Source organism: Anthonomus grandis, chromosome 3 (assembly GCF_022605725.1).
Source record: "Anthonomus grandis grandis chromosome 3, icAntGran1.3, whole genome shotgun sequence".
In the NCBI taxonomy this organism is placed as follows: Eukaryota; Metazoa; Arthropoda; class Insecta; order Coleoptera; family Curculionidae; genus Anthonomus; species Anthonomus grandis.
The window spans coordinates 2,756,596-2,783,934 of NC_065548.1; the positions used below are offsets into that span (position 1 = coordinate 2,756,596).

The following is a 27,339-nucleotide window of genomic DNA, read 5'->3' on the forward strand; positions in this document are numbered from 1 at the left end:
AACCTTTGAAAATTTTGTTATCTTTCAAAATAGTTTGTCAAACTATTAATAAACCGTCAAATCATATAAAAAAGTATATAAAGTATTTTCGAATTAGGAAGAAATTTTGATGAGACTGGATTACTAAAAATTTGAAAGATAAGTATATTTTATTTTTAATTTAATTTAATTTTACTTTAATTACCTTGATAACGGTAGTAGATATAACTACCGAAACGTTGGTTCAAATTAGGTATTTTTTAAAAAAAAAGTAGGTCTTCTTATTGTATTTTATCGTTTTTTAATTATAATATTCATAACGAAGTTAGGTAGGATATTGAAAAGAAGAAACGAGCTCAGAGATTAATAGATTGAACCTCAGCTCCTAGGTATATAAAAAAATCTATTATACCTCAAGTAAATTATTGTATTTAAAACTTATTGAACTTAAATTAAATTAAATATATCGAACGGTATCGTTACAGATTTAAGTTCATATTTCTTTTAAATACGTGAATAAGTCTATTTTCTTCTTCTTTTCAATAATTGTTGAGCGTGTGAGATAAAAAATTTCTAAATTGATTTTTGCTATAAGTGACGTAATACCCAATATAATAAGTAACTCAATACACACATTAACTTACATATTTCGTAGTGAATTTAGGTTGGTATATATCAAAGTGGGTTAGATTAAATATTTGGTTACAGCAGCACAAGATTAGTTCAAAATTTGTCGAGTAACATTGATGTGTGTAAATATGTGTGTTAATGTCCTTGCCAAGAATTCTTCCAAGTCTTTGTAGATCTAAGCAGGTTTGTGCCCGTTAAACGATTGAACGTTAATAGGTTTTACCCTGAAATTATTAAATAAAACTCGAAATACTTTTTCAATTTATGTACATTTATAAGTTTTGTTGTCATGCTAGAAACAGTGTTTACGTCAAGGTTACTAAAAATTGTATTTATCACAGAATCAGTGAACACCACTCTCACCTAACAAATAATAATTAATTAAAAAAAAAACACCCGTAAATCAACATATTTAGAACAGTAGTAATAGTAGAAAATTTAACGTGTTAAATTCGGTTTTTTTTCTCCCAACGTTTCCGGCTAATTTCGATTTTTTTCGTCGTCACACTGCGAACCGGTTTTAGTTTAATTCGTCTGTTTGTTTAAAAATTCAAGCGGTGGTCCACAGTGCATAAAAACAAATAATCCCTAAAAGTATCAATAAATCAAAACGAAAAAAAGTAATACTAAAAGAAGAAAATTAATTTTGCACTTAACCGTTTTTTTTTTGTTGCTTTTCCATTCATTTTAATCACAGCGCGCCTATTTATGCATTTTAAACTTAAAAATAAATAAGTTATTTACAATTCTCCTTATGACATATATACGCTTACAGGTTCAGATTGTTTGACGAAAAAAAAAATAGTTGCAAATTGGTAAATGATAATAATACTATGAACATTAACGGCTTTAACCGAACGTAATAAATATCGCAACTACCTTCCTTCTTTCCATAATAATTTGTTACACCTAACTATAATAATTAAAGAAATTTGATAACCTAACTATAACAAATTAGTTCGTGCCGACCGGTTTAAACAAAACGATTCAATGAAAACAAAACTATGCAGTAGTAGTAACAAAATTGAATATTTTTCTTCACTCGGTTTTCTTCGTAATATTGAGCATGATGTGATCTTCTGAGTCCAGATAGGTTTAGATATAAAATATATTATGCATTCATTTTTTCATGCGGCAGTTTTTTTATTAAGTAGCCTGTTGGGTGGTCGTCAGTACGTTTTGCCGGAGCGGGTGGCTGTTTTGGCGTTCAACTCCTGGAAAAAAGAACAATTTAAGTTTCTATATTTATCTACAATTTATACAGTTTTTTAATTATTACTTTGGCCACATGCCAATGAATGTATTTATCAATGAAGCAATCTTTTAACTATGTATTAAAATTAGGACGCACGATGGTGATTTACTTGGACTGTAAATTAGGAGTAAGCTTGTCAGGGTTATTTAATATGTTTCAAAACATGATTAGATTAAAAATATAGAGTTTTTTTTTGTAGTACATTATTTTCATTAAACTATCAATATTATAATCGCTTTCATTGGTAATTTATTTTTGTGTGCCTTGCCTTTGTGTTGTACTTCTTTGGATCCCATTGTAGTTTTCACCCTTTTTTCTTGTAAAAGCCACCTTAATTTATTTTCTTAATTGTTTTTCTCAATGTTTAGAACATGTTTTGAGAATTCTTGTTGATTTTTTGGTTTGTTGCTTCGCTCATTTTACTCTTTAAACACTTATTGTCTTGAAACGACTGATAAATCATTTGGAGGAAATACTATTTTCAGAGCTTATTATTTTCTGGGATGTGCTCTTTTAGGTCGAGACCGACTGTGGACGTTGCCGATACACCTTTTCCCTTTTCTCATGTCCCATTAGGAGAATTTTGTTCCTGCATTTGCGTTATATGTGAGTTTCGCATTGGAATTGTACTTTTTTTTTTAGCAATTTCAGTTTGCTGGAGATGAGAATTGTGATCGAACGTTTGGATATTTTACCTTTGTAGGGGATAAAAAGTGGCTCAATTACATTTAAAATTTCGGTAGTAGTCGTACTCTTGTTTGAAAACCGTCATTTTATAAGAACCTCCGGCGGTTCTTTAATATCAACCGCACTACGTCACATTGCTTAGTGGAAAATTTTTGGTAACCCTCATTGGTTTGTTAGGTGATGTATAATTTCTACTGGATCCTATTTTAAAAAAGGATATTTCTTTTGGGGTTTTTGTTCTCTTGGTTTCTTCGTTTTGGATCTGTCCTGGACTCAATTTACTCTATTGTTTTTTTGAATTCTGCGATACCTGATGTATTTTTTTTCTAGAAATCCTGGTTCCTAGTCATTTTTAATATTCTTCTAGATATTAAAAAATATATTTATTCGTTTTATTTATATTTATTTCGATATTAGAAACCCACATAGTCCAGGATTGTTTCCCAAAAAAAATTCTGACTTGAATTGAACTTTGGGGTCTTTTGGATTCCCTGCACTGTGTCAGTCGTTTTTCCTTGATTGTGATGAAATGATTTGCACGCGAATAGAAAATACACTATCTCACCTTCTAGGATCCGCCCGTGACGGTAAAGAGGTAATGAATGACTGGTATCGATTTTTGAAATCTTCTGCTTCATAAAATAATTGAATTAGTACTAAAATATATCAATTTATACATTGTGGAAATATCAGAGCATTACAAGTGTAGCGCGTAACTCGGTTCAAACCAATTTATTTCCAACCCGTGTGAGTCATACCTACTATCCAACGACAAAAAAGTTACTAAGTCTAGACATGCAAATTTTGTTTTAAAAGATTCAGAGATTTGGTGGCCGCCAGCTTTTAGACAGTGGAGAAGGTAATGGGAGAGATTTTAATAAGAGCGCCATTTGATTTAAATATTTTACACCAAACCCTGATATATTATGATAGAATATAAGCCCCCCTTAATCAAGAAAATGATGACCTATATTTATGCTTGTACCTAGATCCTAAGAGCTGAAAATAATTTGGGGAAAACCCAAATAACAATCCATAGGTCCACCAGATTGATATAATCATCCAAGAATTTACATAGTCACTTCCATTTACATAAAAAAAATTAAATTCCACTGAGATATTTAAATTTAGATAATTATTCAAAATGTAATACTGTACTAATTTTAAATAAATAAAAAAATTGGTAAAAGAATTAAGAGTTACTTGAGGTATGCTTAAGGCGAGGAATTAGTAAAAAAAAACAAATCCGCACTGAACTACTGTTCAAGGGGAAAATCCAAAACGTGATCACGTGTTGTTTACAAGAAGTATATGTTTGGAGCCTAATTCACAATACCTCACTGGCCCGAAATACCTTTTACAAACTCTAGTCAAGTCACATTAATCTAAATAAAACTTTTAAATAGTAAGGTTCGAATTTAAAAGCCTATTAATGGTATGTTGGTACAATAAAACCTATTAACTAACAACCAACACTATGACTAAATATGTTATTTGTAGCAAATAGCCGATCCCTTACAAGGTGATCCAGGCTCAATGTCAAAATCAATTATGCCGATGCTCGACTCAAATGGAAACCCTCAGGTTAATGTTAAAAGACTTAGCAAGAACCCCTTAACGTTTTTGTTTTACATAAAAGAAAATAAACCCATAAAATTCAAATTAATAAATCAACCCCCAACCCTAAATCAAGCCGTTCAATAAGAGAAAAATAAAATAAAATGTGCAAAAACTTGCGTGTCCTCTAATCTCTTGTGTATTTTGACTAAGGTAGCTTAACTCGACAGCTCTGGAACCAGTCAGCTACAACCAGGGTAACGACCACATGGGCAAGTCGATTTCAGGCAAGTTCCAATCCAAAATCGCAGAGCCACAGTACAATGCTCAGTCCAGGCTGTGTTGAGGCTCACTTAAGCCGGTTGCCAACAGTGTTGGGATCACCAGAAGAAACCAGAGAATAGAGGAGAGAATGACAAAAAGGAGAGGCCTCTAAAAGAGAGGACAAAAAAAATCAGTAAAATAAACACACAATCAATTCTATGGCAATTACCAACATGTTGCTACATACGTAAGGTGGTGAGCGAGGCCTAGAGTCTCGTTTTGTGGTTAGAAAATTTCAAAATCCCATAAATGGTGTGGGAGCAGCCGACCAAATCCAAAAATATCAGGTCAATCCGAAATCCTCTCGGCTACAACTTCCCACTAGACGTTCATGAAATTAAACCCCAAAACTTGGGAGGAATATTTTTCCATTCAACCGAATTCCCGGCAAGATGAACTTAAATTTTCCTTAAAACCACAAAATGTCGACTGTTCTTTCTGATAACGGGATGGCTACCGGCTGGACAAGGAACTGACAATCGACAGACAATGACAGGTGACACTGGCAGTGAACCTGTCACTCTCTCTCTTCGACACGATCTGACCCTGCCTCTTGGTGCAAACTACGCAGAGCCTCACTTTGTCAAAACAGAAATTCCGCAATACCACAGCAAAATGATACTGCTCGGATACTAAAACATGGAAAATTAACTAAATTTTCCCAACGGGGCTACGAAATTCCAATTTTCCTCTTACGTCGCTCTGCCTGATTTATGACGCTCCGTCATCCGCCAAATGGAAACCAAACTTTAATGGGAAACAGCAACGCTGCCAAACCTCCACAACAACAAGTGTGTCAATAGTCATTACTGTCAATCACAGTCACTGTCAATCGGCTAGTAGGGTTAGAAACCAGATGTCAAGGCACGTTTATTTACTAAAACTTAACCTGAAGAATTGAAGGGAAATATAGCAAACAAAACTGGGGAGGCCAATTTCAAATCAATTAGGATGCCCAACATGATTCCGCTATAGAAGAAAGTATTTGTAAGTTTTCCTACACTAACGGATCACCATCTAAAAGGTCTTATTTACTCCACTCATAGCGCAATCTGTGGCACAACAGCACCCTCTAGAAGTCCCTCCATACTGCAGACATATACCGGCCTCATAGAAACTCTTGACAAATAAATCAAAGATCAGAAAGTTCCCAACACCAGGTACATGAATAGGGACTAAGGAAACATAATACAACTAACTCCACCGAGGTGTGCTGACAGGATAGGGTAGGTAAATACATTCCTAAAAATAATCAAACCCTAAATTCCATTTATAAAACTGTAAATCACACAACCCTTTCAAGCCGATACCAAAACCCATAAACTTTTGCCCGAATTTATATAAAATCCCATGTTACATGCTTAGGGCAAAATCTGCATGTAACACAAGGTTAAATGTGATGCAAAATCCACTAATCTTTCTATAATTTATTTCTACCATGGCTGAGAAAAGATTTAGATATTTTATTGATAGTTATATGATTTCATGACAAGAAAAATAGAGGATAAAGATTAAAACTTGATAAGCCAGTTTTTGAAATGGCTAAATTATATCTCGATGGACCATGCCAAGGTTAACAATTCCACTGAGAATATATAAACATTTTTAGGGAACAGGAGGACACATTACAATGTGTTAGTGTTGTTAAATAAATAGAAAAATTCTTATAAAACATACGGGACAATTAAATCAAATTAACGCGAATCACCCCTAATATTGACAAATGTAAAAGAAAGACATTTGGTGGGAAAATAACAAGTGTTTCACATAAAAAAGTATGTCCAAAAAGTCTGGAAAAATACCTTTTACAAGTAAACGAATTGCTAGACCATTGCGATGCTTGACTTGGCAGCTCGTATCTCTTACTACGAGGCTAAAATTAAAGTTAAGTTCTACTTAAAGCTGTTTCTGATGATTCTCCAAATTGTTGAGAGCCATTTTTAATGAGTTTAAAATGCCTTCACAAATTTATTTCGAACTGATTCCTATAGATACAAAAAAATATAAAGGGTTTCTGACCTTATTAAATTTACGCCCCTGTGATGAAGTAAAACAACTTTATGGCAGCCTTCCATATGTTAGAAAGTCCAGTCAAAACAGAATTAAAAAAACTGTTGGTCAAGCAAATCCTTCTTAGGAACCTGAAGACAGTTGGAGGATAAGAAGATCTGTTAAGGTCGATCGTACAGGACCATCTCACAAGCAAGATATTTGTGTCATAAAGTTTTGACTTTATGACACTCTTCCAAATCCTAAAAACTTAAGAAAGTCTGTCTGTATAAAGGTCTCTCTACCAATCAAAGTGAAATTGGTCCAAGAAAGATACAGAAAAAATGTACACCTAAGAAAAAGATAATCACCAAGAAAACATTGCATTTATAGGAAAGGAAATAAAATAGTGAACAAAGTATTCATGAATACTGAAGAATACTTTTCTTGTTACAGATACACTACTGAGAGCCTTTTGAGTCATCCCTGTCTTAATTCAATAAGAAGTAAACCGATCAAAAAATGCTGCATTAAGTAAGAAAGGAACAATTCATACATCTAATACTTCAACACAAAGATTGTTTTTTTTTTTACAGAGAACTACATTGGACAATACCCGTTTTCACCCAAACAAGGAAGACGTTACTCCAAAAATGCCCCTATTTTGCCAGAAGTTTCACTTTTTAGTTTATTTTTGACTGTTTATTAGTTTATTTTATTTTTATTTTATGCAATCTACAGACACAAAGTCCATTAAATGATTACAATTGGTCCTTAATGACTAATAGGCACAGTAAGTAAGCACTACATTACAAAATTAAAAAAAAAATAGATTCTTTGCCCCCCAGATAACACATTAGGTAACTTAAAAAAAAAACTAAAAAGAAAAAAAAACTTGAAAATATTCTACAGATAGATATATTTTCTTGAAATTTCCCAAATGGTTCGTAAAATATGTCAATATGAAATAGTTGACGGCACTGGACATTCGAAAAATTGGCGACTTTTTACCTAAATTGGTATTTGTTTTTTTTTTTTATATATAAAAAGTTCCTAAATCTCTATTGTTATGAATATTTACCGTTAACAGCAGTTTTTCGAGAAGAAATGAACAACATATTATTATGAGGAATCTTATGTGTAAACAATAAGCAGGCCACAGTTCTTCTGGAAGTAAGTTTTTTTAAATTAAATTCTGTCAAAAGGTTTTCATAAGATATATCCATCAGATACACACCATGTTTTTTTATCGTACAAATACCGCAAAAACCTTTTTTGAACTTTTTCCAACATTTGTTCGTAAATCGAATAGAACGGACACCAAACAATCGAGGCATATTCCAATATGCTGCGAACATAAGACATTATAGAGAGTAGTAATGGTCTTTAAATTAGTAAAGTTACAGGCATTACGAATTATAAATCCTAAAATCTGAAATGCCTTATTAACAACTGCGTTAATATGAGCATCGAAATGCAACTTATTGTCGAAAACTACTCCCAAGTCTTTTATTTCTGTTTTACATTTTAAGACATTAGTACCCATTTTATAATTGTAATTAACTGGCACTTTTTTTCTAGTAAAATTTACTGTAATACACTTTTCAACATTAAAAGATAATTTGTTTTGTTTTGCCCAAAGTATTACTCTATTCAGGTCATGCTGAAGGAGTTCGCAGTCCTTAATACTATTAGTTGCTCTATAAAATTTAAAATCATCGGCAAATATTTCACCATCACAATATTTTAAGCACAATGGTAGATCATTGATAAGACATAAGAAAAGCAATGGCCCCAGGTTAGACCCCTGAGGCACCCCTGACAAAGCGACAAAACTTCAACGAGATGTACACTGTGTCCCAATTTGGTTGTATTTGCTGGTTATCTCTGTTATTTTTAAAGATAGAGATGTGCGGTTTTCGCGAACCTGTGTCACTTTTTTGTAAAACTTTTATTGCCGCAAACAGAATTGAGATACCTTTTTTTGTTTCTGAGATACAGGGTGAAATTGAAAATTTTCACTTTTTGACGACTTGCTCTATCTCACGAACCATATAAGTTATAAAAAAAGTAAAAACTGCTATGGATAGATAATTTTAAATAAAATTCAGTGGCGTAGTCAAAAATTTTATTAAAGGCATAATTTAAGAGATATGACCCAAACTTGCATTTTTTTAAATGGAACACCCTGTATTTTTTTATACCAATAAATTGCGCTATTTTTTCCGATTAAAATGATATATAACACTTGGTATCTTAAGTCATGATAAATGGCCAAAATATGTAAAAAAAAACAAATCATAGCGAAAGAAACAATAGTTGGCCATGAAACAGAAAAAATTGAAGTTGGCTGTTTAAAGATGTCAATCATACCGTGATCGAAGTTTTTATAACCAAATAAAAACCTTTTAATTATATAATATTTAAAAGTCTTAGATACAAAAACTCTTGTTTTAAGCAATTTTATTAAAAAAAATATTGTAACAACTGAATAAATTTAACAAAGAACCTTAACAAGCTATTTTTTATTTATTAATTCTACAGTCCTATAAAAAAATTTGTAGGAAAACTAATTAAATTGCTCGAAATGGTTGCCATTTTCCTGAACGCATAATTGGCATAGAGTTGTTATTCTCCGCAAGGCATTTAAAATAATAAGCGGCCTTGCTTGCAAGGCTTCAAAGGCTTGAACTGTAGCATCCTGAAGTTCTTGCAAATTATGCACCACATTTAAATAAATTTTGTTTTTTAAGAAAGACCAGACAAAAAAGTCCAAAACAGAAAGATCCGGTGATCTAGCTGGCCACCTGTTTGGAGCGTGGGTACCAATCCATCGATCTTCGAATGTCTCGATTATAAATGGCCTTACTATTTGAGAATTATGAGCTGGCGCCCCATCTTGCTAAAAATATATGCTATTTAAAAATGCCAACGGTATCTCATCTAGAAGTTCTGGTAAAATCCGCTGCAATATTTCCAGATATCTGGCTGCTGTTAAAGTGTGTTCAGAAAAAACATACTTTATTTTAGTGCTCAAAATAAAGCATGATACACTAAATCCAAATCTGCCCTGTTGTTGGCGTTCCCGTAATAAGTATGGATTCTGAGTGTACCAATGCCTGTTATTATGACGGTTAAAAATTCCAGTGCAACTTATATATGCTTCATCGGACCATATAACTTTTCTGGCAAAATTTGGAACAATTCGAGTTTGCTCTAAAAACCAATTGCAAAAAACTATTCGCCTTTGCGCATCCCCGGGATGTAATTGTTGAACTATGTTAACTTTGTATGGTTTATATTTATATTTTTTTAATATTCGCTGTGTTTGACTCTTTGACACTCCTACATTAGTTTCAATATTTCGACAGGAATTTGAATGATTTGCCTCAACACTTGCTAAAACCGCAATTTCATTATTTTCCTGATTTTGCCTACGGTAATTTTTATTTCTTGGCTTTGTAAATGATCCATTATTAATCAAACTCATTTTTATTCTCCGAAAAATAGACTTGTTTGGTTGACGCCTTTCAGGATATCTTAGAAAAATTGTTTTAAGTATAATAGCAAATATTAGGTAACGGCACTAACACATACCTGTTTAAATACAAATCGGATGCCCTGTCACTATTTTCTTGGCACTCAATAAAACAAGCTATCATGTCATATTTGTGACTGTTTTCAAAATTATTAGTCATTCTTAAAAATTACGCTCTATCCCTTAAGAAAAATACTAAAATATTTACTTAAAAACTTTCGTTCGAAATAAATAAATTCTAAACAATTATTGACAGCTTCATACTGACATCTTTAAACAGCCAACTTCAATTTTTTCTGTTTCATGGCCAACTAATGTTTTTTTCGCTATGATTTGTTTTTTTGCATGTTTTGGCCATTTATCATGACTTAAGATACCAAGTGTTATACAGGGTGTCTCACGACGAATAGACGCGATCAATATTTCGGAAACTAATTATTCAAACATTTTGAAAATTTGGCAACATGGCACAATCGATGGGGGCCACACAACTAAAATATTTTGACAATTGTGACGTTTCCGGTTATACCGGAAGTAGGTGTCAACTTCGTTATTTTTAATGGAACATCCTGTATATTTTTACATTTTTGGCTTCCACGTGAAATTCTAGGTATATTTTGTGTATAATGTCCTATACCTAAGTGTAACCGTTTTTGACATATTTTTAATTTCATGTGAAAACCTATGTTTATAGGCCCTAACATAATTACCGATTACTCCCTTTTAGTAGTCTTTATTTATTGGTTAGTTTTGGTTTTATTTGAGAGGAAGGACCACTTTAAAAGACTATTTTAATATCTAACTAAAAAAACGATACAGGGGGTCAAAAACTAGCATTAAAAATTAAAATGATAAAAATCATTAAAAGTCAAATTTTTTAAATAGAAACCCCCTATTTTTATTATTTTTTCATAAAGATAATTAAAAATAAGGTTACCTTTATATAAGGTTATCTAGTCTAAAAATTGATAGTTTTTGAAGTATTGACAGTTTAAATTTGGCCTAATGTTAAAAGCCGTATAGTTGTACACGGCTCAAGGATTGTTGATTAGTTGATCATGACGGTTGTCATAGTAACCGCTGGAAGCGGCAGTAAGACAATGGATTATATGCATTAAATTTATAAGTGACGTGTTATTTAAGTTTTCTTCGTAAAAGTGTAATTACATGTATAATTTAATTAAAAAGTTACATTTCTGTTATAATCCATTATCTTACTGTTGCTTGTAGCGGTTACTATGACAACCGTCATGGTCAACTAATCAACAATCCTTGAGCCGTGTACAACTATACGGCTTTTAACATTAGGCCAAATTTAAACTGTCAATATTTCGGAAACTATCAATTTTTGGACTAGATAACCTTATATAAAGTTAAGCTTATTTTTAATTATATTTATGAAAAAATTATAAAAATAGGGGGTTTCCATTTAAAAAAATTGACTTTTAATGATTTTTTCATTTTAATTTTTAATACTAGTTTTTGACCCCCCTATATATTTTTTTAAGCCAAATATTAAAATAGTCTTTTAAAGTGGTCCTTCCTTTAAAATAAAACCGAAACTAACCAATAAATAAAGGCTACTAAAAGGGAGTAATCGGTAATTATGTTAGGGCTTATAAATATAATTTTATTCACATGAAATTAAAAATATCTCAAAAACGGTTACACTTAGATATAGGACATTATACACAAAATATACCTAGAATTTCACGTGGAAGCCAAAAATGTAAAAATATACAGGGTGTTCTATTAAAAATAACGAAGTTGACACCTACTTCCGGTATAACCGGAAACGTCACAACTGTCAAAATATTTTAGTTGTGTGGTCCCCATCGATTGGGCCATGTTGCTAAATTTTCAAATTTTTAAAAAAATTAGTTTCCGAGATATCGATCGCGTCTATTCGTCGTGAGACACCCTGTATATCATTTTAATCGGAAAAAATAGCGCAATTTATTGGTATGAAAAAATACAGGATGTTCCATTTAAAAAAATGCAAGTTTGGGTCATATCTCTTAAATAATGCCTTTAATAAATTTTTTGACTACGCCACTGAATTTTATTTAAAATTATCTATCCATAGCAGTTTTTACTTTTTTTATAACTTATATGGTTCGTGAGATAGAGCAAGTCGTCAAAAAGTGAAAATTTTCAATTTCACCCTGTATCTCAGAAACAAAAAAAGGTATCTCAATTCTGTTTGCGGCAATAAAAGTTTTACAAAAAAGTGACACAGGTTCGCGAAAACCGCACATCTCTATCTTTAAAGATAACAGAGATAACCAGCAAATACAACCAAATTGGGACACAGTGTACACCCTGTATATACTACATACTGTATCCTTGACTGCAAGAATGAAGCAAGCAACTGCAAAAGATCGTGCGATAAGCCAAACCAATCTAGCTTTCTTAGTCGGCGATTATATAAGATGCTTCTGAAACACGAATACCTTATTTATATTTTTATCTTCAAAAAATCAACTAATGAGATTTTTACAAAAAAACAAAAAATTATTCTAACTCAAAACTTTCCCATTCCGGACATTCCTGGTTGTCACCTGATGCCATTTTGATTTGAGCCCTTATTTTAAATATTAGAACGCTTAAATTTTCATATTACACGATATACTTGTTACGATCCTTACCAAATTGCAATGTTGCTTCGACTGCACAACTCTGATAACAACAACGAGCCGATAAAGAATAATTTCTAGGTCAGGCACAATCTCCGTTCGCGTTCTTATCACCCGTTCTGTTCGGGGTTCGCCGCTCGGCGTCGCTTTGTTGTAAGGGCGGCGTCCCTTTAGGAGCGGAAGGGGGCGGCGGCGGCGTCGGTTTTGGCGTGGGCGGCTTCGTACTGTGACTAGATGTGGCTTGTTTATCTGCGGACGTTGCCAACAGGTGACCTATAACATTAAAGAACAAGAAATAAGTGAAAATTTAGTTTTTTTGCAGATTATTTTCTTACTGTGGTGGTTGGATAAATGCGTGGCACTGTGGGCGGGGGGCGGTTGTACCGTTCCGGCATTTATGAGCGGTCCCGAGGGTTGAATGACGGTCGACGAATGTCTGGGGGGCGGAGCGGACAGGTTTAGACCCGAATACGATACCGGGGCCATACTGGAATGACGTTGGAGTGACGGAGACGACCTAAAAATTATTAAATTAAAGTTCTACGAGTACATTAGTTAAATTAATAGTCATAGTAGAACTTTATGTGAGTCCTTACAGAGAAAACATGAAATTAAGATATAACAGAGCCAATTTTTGATTTTTTTACTTCTTTAAACTGACATATACATATAAAATCATGAAAGTTACCACTAAAAGACAATCATCCAGGACTCTCATTAAAGCTAGTTACAACCCTGAAGACCTCTAGGATAAATGACTATATGAATTTGTTTTAATTTTATTTATTTATGTATTATTATACGGGATCAACCCCATTACAAAAAAGAATAATACAACATATTAATTCATTTAATCTAACCACAATAATAAATTATTAAATTCTAACAGGATTAACAAACATATTAACCATTTAATTTAAAAGTCCTCTCAATTGGAGAGTGAGATGCATAATTAGTGCTACGAAAAGGCAGTGAAAACAAACGATTATGTCTTAGGTTTCTAGTTGGCACATTAAAGAAAATCATCTTCAGAAGTCTTCAGCGGCCTGTTTCATAAACCATACTGATAATATTAGCTATTAATATTAGTCTCATAAATTAATAATATTAGTATGCTTTTTTCTGTTTCATAAAAATATATATTAGACTAATAAAAGTGAAGACTAATAATATTATTTTACTAGTCAGCTGTTTACAAGTTAGTGAGGTTATGTCATAATTTGCGGTGCGGTTCCATTAAGTGGCGTTAAATTTGCATAATGTCTAAAATAAGAAGTAAAAGATCGGAAAAGCAAGTTAAGCAACAAAACTTTCTCCGAAAAATTAAAGACATGAAAGATAGTCTATTTGGACAGTTTTCTACCACACTGACCAAGGAAACAAAAAGATCCGCATGGATGGAAGTTAGGGACTATGCGGTTTCTATTGGATTGATTACATGCGAGAAAGACTACACCTACGTGCGTGATGCTACTTGGCCTAATATTCGGAACCGAACAATGGTAAGTAACTTATTACTTCCGCATTATAATCCGTTTGTATACAAACGGATTATTATAGTGTATTAAGATACACTATAATAATCCGTAACCATATAAGTGGTTTAGATATCTCACAAAGTCCTAAAACGTCGTAAAAGTCGGTTTAGAGGAAAAAAATCGTGTCTGTTTTTTTCTAAAAATCTAGTATGTGCGTGTTAAGTAATAACTTTTAAACGGCTTAATATTTTGCGTTGCCTATGAGTAAAATCTCAAAAGTGGGGTGAGTCGAATCAGATCCAGTTCATGAGCTTTACGTACTAAACGCAAGGCGCAAAGTTTATGAATTGGGCTTTAAGAGGAAGAGAGGAAAAATTTAGTTTATTCATGATAAATAACAAAAGTGATAATACCATTTTTACCCAAAACAAAAAAAAATTGTTTTTTGGTCCCAAAAAAACGGGAAAAAACAATTTTTAAGTTATTTTTGGACAATTTTGTATATTTTTTTATTTTCTTATTTTGAAGGGATCGCATGATGGTATTAATTTCATTAGCATCCGTTTTTTTCCAATGTAGGCACTTAAAAAAATAGAACTTTATTACTCTTGCTCAGCAATTTTATTAAAAAAATATTCATGCAATTTTTTTATTACGCTACAATGCAGTGCTAACGCTCTAATTTAAAATAAAAACTAATATACTTTGTATTTTAATTGAAGATATTTTTTAGATCAAACTTGATAACGCAAAAAAAACTGGATCAGATGGCGGCCCCGATTCGAAACTTGATGACACCGACAAGCTAGTAATTGAAATAATTGGAAAAAACTCTCCAGTTATAGAAGGAATCGGGGTCGCGGATTCAATGGAGGAAGAGGTTGTAACCCAAACTCTACCGACTAATACTGAGACATAACCTGATGTAACAGAGATAAAAGAGGATGTGGGAAATACATTTGAAGATGTCGTAAGCCCACCGCTGAAGTCCCAAAAGTTAACAAGAGGTTATTATCGATAGTTCCTAAATTAATTTTCAATTCCAGCTGGCTTTGGATAGAAGGCTACAGCTGGACAAAAATACATTTCCATTAGATAAAGACCTCGATAAAGACTGTCCTCATAAAAAGATTATTACTTATATTTTTTATTTTTCCACCAAAAAACTCGTTTATTTTTGTGCATAGAAAGTAACCTTTTCAAGTAAGTTTTCCAAGCGTGTATTTATCATTCCCTACACTGTCCTTTTTCCATCATTTGATTTGACCTTTTTACTAAAATTAATTGTTTTCGGTTGCAGGATGTCTTAAGAGAAAAATCATTGTCCAAAATTCCAATGAAACAAAATACCTCGAGGACCTCAAGAGAAAAAAACTTGAACTAGAAGTCCGAAAATTGGAGTTGGAAGTGTGGGATAAAGAAAGGTCACTTAATGTAAGTCACTGTAACCTTACAAGCCATATTGAAGAGCAAAAGGACACACAAAATATTACTGATTATATTTTAAATGAAGAAGGTGATGTAATCGGTATTAATGAAAAACTATGACTGATTTAAAAAAAATTGTTATCTATCTAAATAAAAAAGGTAAATAAAGAACAATTTTGCATTTAAAAAAATATATTGTAGTTTCTTTTATACGTCCTATATTTTAATTAATTATTACGAAAATAATTGTAAAAATAGTTAAGTTTCTCCTCAGCTCCTATATCTATTTCATCTTGTTCTTCTGCATCTATGTTGTCATCATTGGCATTTTCTTCCTCCTCTATGTTATATTGTTCGTTATCTGCTTTTGATATGTTGCAAAGAGTGACGCAACATTTTATCATTTCGCAAGCAAACACTGTATTTCTCAGTCGAACATAATTGAGGCAAGGAAATTTTTCTTTTAAAATGCCTATAGCACATTCAACTACTCTGCGAGTCGTTTTATGAGCTCTTAGAAATCGCATTTGCGAAGCGTCACCGTCATTTCGTAAAACAGGTGGAATAAGCCATGATTTAAGTGGATAAATGGAGTCTCCCAGCAATACAGATCCTGGAAATGGTCGCCAACCGTTTTCCATTCTTTGGAATAATGAACTAGTTCGCAAAACTCTCGCATCACTTACGCTACCAGGCCAGTTAGCGGAAACGTAGTAAAATTTTAACAAAGGACCACAAACAAGCATAATATTTAAAGAGTGGTTTCCATGGCGATCAACAAAAGCTGGTTCATGTAAACTAGGTGCATCAACTTTAATAAGTGTTCCATCAACTGCTCCACAAACAAGCGGCATACCAGCAATTTGTTTAAATTGATACATAACTCTTCCAATATCATCGGGCCAACAAACGGTTTCTCTAAGCATGGTTCTGTTAATAGATAGAACAACTTTGTGAACTATACGGCATACTGTAGCTTTTGAGATGCCATGCATATCTCCTGCACTGTGATACTGCATGCCACTTCCAAGCCAATGTAAAGCAACCATTAGTTGCTGTTTCGGCGTTAACGCGTAATTTCGCCTTGTATCGTGGGCTAGTTGTTGTTCTATTCTGTTTAAAATTACGTAGAACTTCGCACTAGGTAACCTAAATCGTTCATTAAATTCATAAGTATCTTCTATATAAAAATAGGAAATTCGTTCCCTAAATATTCTTGGTCTTCTCACAAAAACTCTCTCTTCCTCGTCACTTGATTCAGAATCGCCCATTTTGTAAACTTTTGCAAATTAACTCTATTATTCTAACTCACATTATTATGCTAAAAACACTCATAAAAATACATCAATTTTATTAGTAAAATTTATGAAGTCTAGGTATTTATGAAACAGTTCTCAAATTATCGTAATAAAATGTACTAATTTATTAACCAATACGCTAATAATTAATAATATTATCTAATAAGTTTATGAAACATAAATTGATAATGTAAACTAATATTACTAGATTTTTGCCAATAATATTGGACTAATATTTTTTATGAAACAGGCCCCAGGGCAATTTATATGACCATTTAACAATTTGAATATAAAAATGAGATCTTAATGTAAACGTCTTTGTTTTAAAGTCTTTAGATTTAGCATCTCCAACGCATGATCATATATATGATTATCAGGAATTCTCGTATTTAGCTTAAACAGACAAAATTCTGAACCCGTTCCAAGGCTATACAGCTGTTCATGTAAAATGGTGACCAAACCATTGAACCATAATCAAGCAGAGCAACTACAAGTAAAATATAAACTCTCTTGCAGGTTTCCATTGATAAATCCCTACACTTGTGTATTAAAGGTTAGTTCTTCATCAAACCATATCCCAAGGTCCTTTATTGTGCTGCAGTACTGAATATTACAGCTATCAACACTATAAGATGAATCATTCCTCTTATTTCCTCTGTAAAAACTCATAATATTAATTCAATAATCCTTCTAATGACTTAAGATCGAAATCACCTGATAACATTGAGTTCAAAGCAAATTGGAATACTCAGAACTGTTGGAATAGATGATTACCAGGAATTTGGTTAGTTCTTATGCTTGAGGATTAATTCCAACGTCAAGGATTTGCTCTAGCAAGTTAGACGAAAGGGGTAAAGTCACTTGGTTTTTATAGACTCGACGAGCCCTAGAAGGTCTGAAATTAAAGTCCTAAAAACTGCTCTTTCCTAAAATTACGCGTTCTACACCTTTTTAGAAAAGATCGCGTTATTAATTGGGCGAAACATCTATTGTTGATCTGTTCAGCGGCTGCCTGGATTTTCCGACGCAGTTCAGCTACGTCTTCTAATAAGATTGTTGTAGACTTTGTCTTTTATTGCTCCCGAAGAAAAGAAATCCAAAGGATTTAAATCGGGTGAACGTGGCGGCCACGCCATAAATAAATTATTTAAACTTACCTACTTTACGGGGAACAATAATTAATAAAAAGTGAGAAATTAAAAAAAAAAGTGTTCACTAATTTCATTTAAAACGTCGTATGCAGGCAGACAATTTGAACATTAGTTGCGACTTAAGTGAAGTTTTATTTCATTTTACAATTATTAACTTGGCTTAGAGTAGCGGCGTACATTTGACTATGTACTAAAAAAAATAAGGCTCTATTGAACCAATAATCTAGCAACTATCTTACCATTTTGAAAATTAATTTATTCAAAGTAAATTTTCTCAGTTAAATACGCCCACGAGATTTATTGTTGGAATGTCATTTAAATATATGACTGTACGTCAGTTTATTAGAAATGGTGTTAACACAGATGTCACGGAAAAAGATTAAACTACCTATGAATATATTAAATTTACACGCATTACAGATGAAGAAATTGATTTACAGATATAAATATATTATTGTTATGTTTATTAAATATTAATTTCTATTATAAGAGATCGCTATAGCAAAGTTTACTGAATAAAATACAAGTTGCTTCACTCGGCTCCACGCGCCGAATTACCTATTCACCGCCCCTCACTTCATTTGCCGGGCGGCATATTCGTAAATACCCGACGTATAATCCACCCGAAGTAGTTTCGTTACATAGCAGACGCATCAGACTTATTACCTGACGCGTCATCCACTCGAACTCGCTTTATTATATACCAGACGTATCAGACTTATGTAACTGACGCATTATTTGCTGTATAATAAAATTAGAAGAGAAATTAAAAAAAAATTTTAGTAGTAAGTAAAAGTATTATAAATTCTTCTAATTTCATTTATTTCGAAATCAATGAAGAATTTTTAAAAAATTTAGAAAATCAAAATTGTTCACTTTTATTAAAATTTTAAATATTCCTAGGTAAAGCTGGGTCACCCTGAATAAACAAAACTTTTTAGGCTCAATTTTAGACAGATTTATTTTTTTGATTTATTGATTCCCAAAGCTATATTTTTTGCAACACATGTTTTCAGACAATGTGGAGACTTGGTATTTCTTTTCTTTGTGTAAACAGTTTACACTTGATAACGGTTGGAGATACTTACCAACCGAAACGTCGTGTTACATTAAATAAATAAGACAATGCAAGTTCGACAAGATGTTTTTTATTATTTCGCTCACATACTTTTTAAAACCCTCATGGTTGCAATCTTTAAAGAACTTTTCTTTGTTTGCCTCAAGTTCATTAAGTGTTTTTGCATTCAAAATGTTCTTGAAAAGTTTATAATACTTTAGAGCATCGTCTCGCCGAACGCCATTTTTACTCGTAAGTATCCAGCGCCATATCGCCTTAAGAACATGGAATGTACCTGTAATAATGTCGCATGAGGCCAGTTAGTTTGTAAATTATTACGTTCGCCTAGATCATTATCTGTTAAAATTACCGTTGGTTGAATATTTTGGGGCATAATGTCTATTAAGTCTTTGACAGCTATATCAAATAAATCTGATTTTTGGCAACTGCTTAGTATACAACCAACAGTAATCCTCCTGCCGCGGTCTGACAAAGAAAGATATTTTACGGTTATAACCGTCACAGTTACCGGAGGCATCTACAAATATGACTTCGTTAGCTTGTTTTAGTTTTAGTGCGCGCTGCATCAATGGAGTATAGATAGCAACAGCATAATCCTCATGCAATCGAGATATTTTGTAAAGCACATTATTGCTTTCTTTATGTTTCGCTAAAGTTTCTTCTAATTTTTCTAACATGGGACGTCCAGTTCAGTCACCGAAGTCTTCCTTAAATTTCTTCTTCCACAAATTTCTGACGTCATTTTTAGTTGATTTCTACTGTAAACGGATTTTTTTCTTTGACTTCCTCAAATAATTTCTTTATAACGATATTTATTTTTGCTTTACAATCTAAATTCTTTGACTTCCGTTTACGTTTATTATTTTGAGTTTCAAGTTCTGAGTTGGTTGCAGATCTTTTTATTGATGTATTAAAATGACATCTATATATTCTTTTGAATATATTTCGAGGAGTATTAGTAGGTACCTTAAAAGTTTTCTCAATAGTCTATGTTTCTTTTGTCACAGTTTGTAAAACAGCCATCCATTTCTTTAACGAAATCAATTTGACGTTAGTAGACGAAATTATGGAGAGAATGTTATTTTTTTGCGTCGATTTGTAGTAATTTCGTATAACATTATACCTAAGCGAGAAACTGAGTCACCGTCTATGGATTGCAACGTAATTACAAAGGTAATTTGTAAACCCATTAACGATGACTGAGTTTCATGTACGTAGGTATAAGTAATAAGATATTAGGCTTCCTCCTGGATCGTTCCCTGCTACAAGTCAAATTTTCCTACATGGATTACGGTAATTTATTCTTTATAAATTAACGTTATTTAGCGCCATCTCTTGGTTGGTGCTCCACGAGTACCATCGCGAGCTACTAGTCCCTATACAACGTAAGGCGTTTTGAGCCGTATTTGAAAACAGCTCGGAGGATGCCAAACACATTTAGTGCTGTCAAACGTTGTTTGCGATGAGAAAAGCGAGTCTATTTTATTGTGTTTATTTATGTTAAATATCATTCTTTTGTAAATAATATTAAGTGGAAAAACAACAGACAATATTGTGAGGGAAAGGGATACGCCAGGATTATAGTCTTTTAGTTATAATAAAATAAGTATTTTTTTTTAACCGGACGCCCACTATATTAATAAATTTTTTAATGCTACCCGATATTCCACGTATTTTGATGTATCATTTGCCTACTTTTATTCAGCTGTTTTTTACGTAATTTTCGTCCTCTTCCGCGCATCCACATATCGACCGCGTCAATTTTCATAAAATTTGTACTTAAAAAAAGCATTTTTTTTATAATTTTATAAACCCATACACTCCCTGAGAAGTATAATAATATGATATATTATGTATCACTACAAAACAGAGTTAATTTTATAAAGCAATAAAATAAATAGTATTCACGAAGGTCAATGACCCGTAAAGTAAACAAAAATCTATCAACATGTGACATCAAAGATGTCCCATCCCATGCCTAATTTATAGTCCTAAATATATTATCATTTTTGTTCATTAAGCTTTATAATTATTATCTAATTGATCTTCTTAATTACGCCAGTTACGAAAATTCCCGAGTTAGCTATATTTACCTAGAATTTTACTTACCTCGACATCTTCTTTTGACCTAAATTTGGTCATAATATATTGAATACCTTTCTCAATTATTGCGTTATGTATTATGCGCTATGGTACCTACTAATGCTTCATAGTTTTTTGGTAGATCACCTAAATCACACATTTTTTATTTTATCTACTTTCGGAAAACACGTGTTACTTGTTCACAGCCTTGAATTTGAAAGCCAAATAAATGATTAAAAATTAAAAGGCAAAACACAACACAAAAGATAAATAACAGACGTGTCGTCATGATATGTCAGGTATTTAGTAAACGATGCTCGGGCGCAGCCGAAATATCTCGAGTCCATAACGCGTCGGGTATTTACGAATATGCTGCCGGGCGACGCTCCTACAATCGAATCTGTTGGGTTACAGAGTGAGTAGAGTTTAAATCGTTTTGATGTGCGAGGGTTTTATTACTAGTTGTACCAGGTGGACTCAGTGGACTGGCAAATTATTATAATCTATTATATTAAAATGTCGACTTATTGTTCGGTAGACAGTTGTTTTACAAAGCGTGGAAGTGGTTGAATGGTTTTTAGATGTCCGAAAAATGAAAATAGGTAAGTACATTGGAATTAGTTGTTTATTAAATTCATGATTGCATTCCTAGTTACTTTATGATCTGGTTCCTGTTTCTTTTTTTAAATTAATATAAAAAATGGATTATAGGTGCCAACTCTGGAAAGGTATTTTGGGATTTACTGGCGAACATAGATATGCCGATCTTACTCCGGAACAATGTTATAAAAGGGTTAATATCTGTAGCTTGCATTTTGCGGAGAGCAGTTTTATGTCCCCTTCAAATCAACGTCTTAGACCCGACGCAATTCCTACATTGTTCCTGACCAGAGCATTGACCAAGTATATTTTATGTTTTCTTCTAATTTGTGCACTTATAATGGCAATATGTATTATAGAAGGTACCTTTTAATATTTGGAATTTTTTGGTGTATAGGGAAATCGTAACGTACTATTTTTCCAGGCACAGATAATTCTAACATCATTGCAAGTCACACATTAAGGAAGGAATTCAGTGACGCTTCCGACGAGAATTAATGCCAAAATAAACGATCATGGTAGAGTTGAGCAAAATTTCACTACATGTGAATCATTCACTGTGAATAAAAAATCACATTCACGACTTGATGACAACTTAAAAATAAACTGTGAAATGTCAAAATGTGAATGAGAAAGGCGCGTTCACATTCAGACTAACGAATGCGCGTTGAAATTTGAAAAACCGAAAGAAGTAATTTATTCATCAGCGATTAGCCATCGTTAAACAGACTATCTGACTCCCATCGTCTATCCGTCTCTCTCGTTTGTGGGGAAAAACGAGAGAGACGGATAGACGATGGGTTGTCATGCTTATTTAGTTTCTTTTTACTGGATTTTTATTATGATAGAATATTTTAATTTATCTATTTCTGCGGAAGGTCGAATATTAAAATATGTTTGTTTTTATCATTATTTTAAAGTTTTAAAGACAATAATTTCTTATCAAGACATCGTGATATTAGCTTTAAAAATGTCTGAAAATATATATCTTTTCAAATGTGACAACAATGAATCATTGTTCTCATTGTCAATGATATTGTCTCCAATTTTTATTTACTTTAGGCCCCCTTAATATTTGTATCTGGGTATGAACTATCCTTAACACAATAAACACAGAATAGTAATACTTTTCTTATTATTATGCGAATTCACTGCCATGATATTAAACTGCACGATAACCAAACTCGCCAACCGGCGCTCAATCGTGAATTCACGTTCACAGGTTATATTCACAGTGAATAGAAAATCGCGTTAACAGTTATACCTGTGAATTCAAATTCACGACTTAGCTCAAGCCTAGATCATGGTGCATTTTTGTGTCGTAAAGAGAGTAGAGCATTAAAATCCAAATTTCATCGGTAAGTTTATTTATTTACGTTTAAACAGCAAAAGGCTTTCGTATTTTTACCACCAGCGTCGTCACATGAAAAATATTACGGTTAATTAATTATGTAATGACATTTTTCGCCTCTATTTAAAATTGCACAAAAGCGACGAAAACAACACGTATAGATATAGAAAATTATTTGTATACTACACAATCCTTTCTCCATCCTTTTCTCTCTCACTACTAATTTGAAAACAATATAATTCTACATTATTGGGCTGGTTATGAATGAAACATTACGTTTATTACTTATAATGTCTTTGGTAATGCTATTATACGTCAAAAAGTGTAGTAATCAATCATTTAAAATTCAAACATGTCATTACTTAGTAGTTATGTCTATCTTTAGTTGTTAAGTTTAGTAACAGTAATATATGCATTTTTTCACACAAACTTTTAACTTTGATTTAAAAATAAATCCTAATGAAACCAGTCGTACCAAAACAACCTTTAATAAGATACCTAAGTACCTAATTATTAACAAAAAAAATTAACCATTTAGTTCTTGAATTAGGTAAACTTTGATAATGTAAAATTTATTTAGTTTGGTGGTTATAAAAACAAATAATTTATAGTATTATCAATTTACATATTTTTCCCAAGTAGGTACATTAAATAATAATTTTATTCCAGATAATAAAGATATTATAAAATCGTGCTCCGTCTTCCCCTACAGTTAGAATTAGACGAAACTCGTAAAATAATAGATATCTTTTACCAGAATTCCCCTTTACATTTTTTGCTAGTTCCCCGTCGGCGAGGAGCTCGGCGGCCTGCCTTTGAGATCGAAAGATAAAAGGTTTTTCGCCAAGTGAAGCAACTTGTATTTTATTCAGTAAACTTTGGCTATAGTAGAATGCAAGAACAATGAACCAAAGTTAAAGTAGTCTAAATTAATTACGTTCAATGAAGGATAAGCGGTATTGACCAAATGTTTGATAATATGGCTGTTCACCGTGCTGTCCGCAAGCTTTTCTATTATAATGACGTTTACAGATCATTAATGTCTTGTTGACACAGATAATTGAGATCCAACGGTGCCAAGCTTAAGGAACTTTGTACTTTCTGCTTGTCTTTTTATAATGGAATTAAACGAAAGGAATCAGTCAATTACGTCGGATAGGGTACGAGCTTTATTGGCGAAAAATCATTCAAATGTTTGGTAATATGGCAGTTCAATGTACTATATGCAATGCCTTTACAATTAGTTGACGTTGATACATAATTAATGTGATCCAACATTGCCAATAATCTTCAAACAACCTCCTGTTTTTGCATGTATTTCAGTCCAGTCAAATGAACGAAAGTAGTTTGTCTATGAGCATCTAACTTCAGACTACAGGAGATAGAAAATCAGATAGGTATTAAAACCTTTTTACAATATCAAGGTTCAGTGTGCTGCCTGCAAGCTTCCCCTTTACGCGATCCAATATAACCACACTTACGAACCGACAGATCCACTACTAGTTATTTAATTTATTCAAAATATAGTATCAGTTAGACACGTCCTCGAGTTCAGTTCAATGTGCTGTTTGCAAGCTCTTTTAGTAATACTTTCTTGACTGATTATTTATGTGATCCAACGTTGCCAATCTTAAGAATCTTGGTTTATCTTTGTGATAGTCCAGAGATGAGTTATAGAGCAGAAAAAGTGGCCATGAAAATGTGTTTTCTATTTTGAGTTATCTTAATCAACAAAATGAGGAAAAAATAAAAACTAAAATTGAAAATTCCGGTTTTTTTGTCAAATATCTTCGGAATATTTTGGAAACCCAAAACGGCATTTTATTTAGTATTAAATTGCGCAACTTTCCCTCCATTTAACCGACCCTGTATCTCTTATGGTTTCCGAAATCCCAATGACGCGCGTCGAATTCGAGCACCCCTATACATATATATTTTATTACAATATATGACATGCTATATTTTTAGTTGATTAGTTTTTTGAACTCATTTTAAAATACTGCATAAATTATTATACTATTTAATGTGTACTTCGTACCTTGGTACTTGATATCCTTGGGGCGGCGCCGCCAAATATCCGGGCGGCGCCCCTAGGGGAGAATGTCTGGCCGCGGGCGGCCCTAAACCCATCGAGGGCGGCAACATGCCGGCCGCCGCCGGATGCATAACCGACGGCAAACCGAGTAAATGCGGCGAGACCCGTCGGGCGGCCGCCTCTACCGCCGCCGCCTTTTCCCTCGCCATCCGTTCCTGTTTTTCCCGTTCCCGTTCGATCATTTCCCTCTCGAAATCGACATCCTTCGAACGTGCCGCCGCGGCCGCGGCGAGTCGTTGCCGATGTTCCTCTTCCAGTTTAAGTCTAGAAAAATAACAGTTTTCTTTTATTTACATACATTTTCAATGTATGTACAGTATTCAAAGTGTTCCACTTTGGTTGTAATTGCGAGGTATCGCTCTTATTATTTAATAATAAAAATAATGCAATACCAACAATAGATAGCTTCCAAAGAGCAAAAGTTTCTTTGGGATATAGCACCGCAAATACAAGAGGTTATTATTTGTTAAGCGGCGCCTCGATCCTTTATTGAAGCTTCTTCAGACAAAAATACAAATTATTATGGTGCATGTTTTCATTCTGGACATTTTATGGTTATTACATAAAGATATAAGAAAAAAAAAACAAGTAAAACAATGAAAAACAGCAAAATTTCCTTATTTTCCTTTTAGCAGAGTCTTCCTTTTAACAAATAGGGTAAACAGTACAGTTATTGGCACTTTAAGAGATACTTTATTTTCCGTATAAAATAATAAATAGTTTTATATTGGGTTTTTTAAATATCTATCATAAATAAATATGTATTGGGAATATATTTAATAATTAAATCGTAAAAGTACGATTAATATAAGATTAGAAAACAATTTTTATCAAAATATAAATATGTGCAAACATTGTGTTATTGGCACTATAAAAAATATCATTGGCACCTCAGGACAAAGTGATTGGCACCTGATGTACGGTTTGAGATTTCAATGAAAACTAGGTATACCTACATGGGTTTACTTTATTTTTATTTAATCAAAATTGCTTCATTTAAAATAGGAGCGATTTTATTTTTAGTAAGAGATATTGAAGGATTTTCCCTTCTCTAAGCTAAAACTCCTTTTCTCTATAGATCTTTTAATGGTCTAAAGCAGAAACATCTACAGGTTGGAGAATCCTGGTTGAGTTTGGATACAAAGCTACTAAAATAATTTGTAACCTTGTGCAAAGGTCACTAATTTTGTATGTTAGATGAGTAGTATGTCCATCTACAAATAAAATGCTAGGGAATTTTGAGTTTTTTTTTACAAGGTTACTGTAGAAAACATTGGCAATATACTCATAAAAGAGCTCAGCTTTCATCCAACCATTGGGAGAGCAGCCTATTCCCCATTCACTTGAAATATTAGTAGTAATGTCAGCTGGCAATCTTTTGTAAGGAAATATCATCATGGGAGGAGTGGTTTCACCTGCAGCCGAAAAAGTGAACAAAACTGTTACTGTTGACTTTGCTTCACCTCGATCTACTTCATAAACATTTCGTGTACCAATGGGAGCTAAAACGTTTTTTGTTTTCGGACACAATTGAAAATTTGTCTCGTCAGAGTTAAAAACCCTTTGGGGATCGTTCAATATATCCATCACATTTATTTCTTTAAAATATTCTTCAATCTTAGCAAACCAGCCCATTATATCCCGTTCGCTCACTGTAGCACTGGCGGTAGTAACTGGTTCAGGTTGTCTTTCAGTTAAAACTGGATGACGCTTTAAAAAACTTTTGTACCAACCGTTACCTGGATAATTATCCTTAAAGGGGTTTGGCCTAGGATTTTTTTCCAAAAATGCTTTGACACTTTCGCTGAGGAAAACCTTTTCGAACACTTTCTGTTACCCATTTAACTAGGACATTCTCTTCTTCCTTTGTCAATACTGCAGAAGGGCCATGACCAGTTTTACAAAATTTTTTACTTAACCGGAACTGTAGGGTGGCAAGTGGTATACCAAATTTTTTAGCAGCTGTTTTTTTTGGTAACCCATTTTTAATTTCTTCTAGAGCTTTTTGCAGGTTTTCTTCATTATAACTTTTGCTATATTTTAGGTCCTCTCTTACTTTAGGCATTTTCTATAAAAAAAATACCTAAGTAAGTGAATGAGTATTAGAATAGTATTATACATAGCGAGTGCCGTAAGTAAACAATTCACTTCCATAACTTTTTTTGTTTTAAAATTAACAAATG

The 27,339-nt window shown here is 32.9% G+C and overlaps 2 protein-coding genes across 5 annotated transcripts in view; one reads left to right on the forward strand and one right to left on the reverse strand.

Moving 5' to 3' along the window:
• Positions 1–859: 859 nt before the first annotated feature.
• LOC126734172 (uncharacterized) overlaps positions 860–27,339 on the reverse strand; it is a 121,688-nt gene continuing 95,208 nt past the window's right edge. For all 4 annotated transcript variants that reach the window (XM_050437713.1, XM_050437711.1, XM_050437712.1 and 1 more), the window contains 4 exons: positions 25,100–25,420; positions 12,931–13,112; positions 12,608–12,868; positions 860–1,823 (listed from right to left, as the gene is read on the reverse strand). In XM_050437713.1, the coding sequence (XP_050293670.1) occupies positions 12,678–12,868; positions 12,931–13,112; positions 25,100–25,420 (694 nt within the window). In that variant the 3' untranslated portion in view covers positions 860–1,823; positions 12,608–12,677. The remainder of the gene's footprint in view (positions 1,824–12,607; positions 12,869–12,930; positions 13,113–25,099; positions 25,421–27,339) is intronic.
• On the forward strand, positions 13,511–15,231 carry LOC126734178 (uncharacterized). The gene is made up of 2 exons (XM_050437719.1): positions 13,511–14,097; positions 14,807–15,231. Exons 1-2 carry the CDS (start codon positions 13,855–13,857, stop codon positions 14,990–14,992), a joined length of 429 nt encoding a protein of 142 aa, XP_050293676.1. The 5' UTR covers positions 13,511–13,854; the 3' UTR covers positions 14,993–15,231.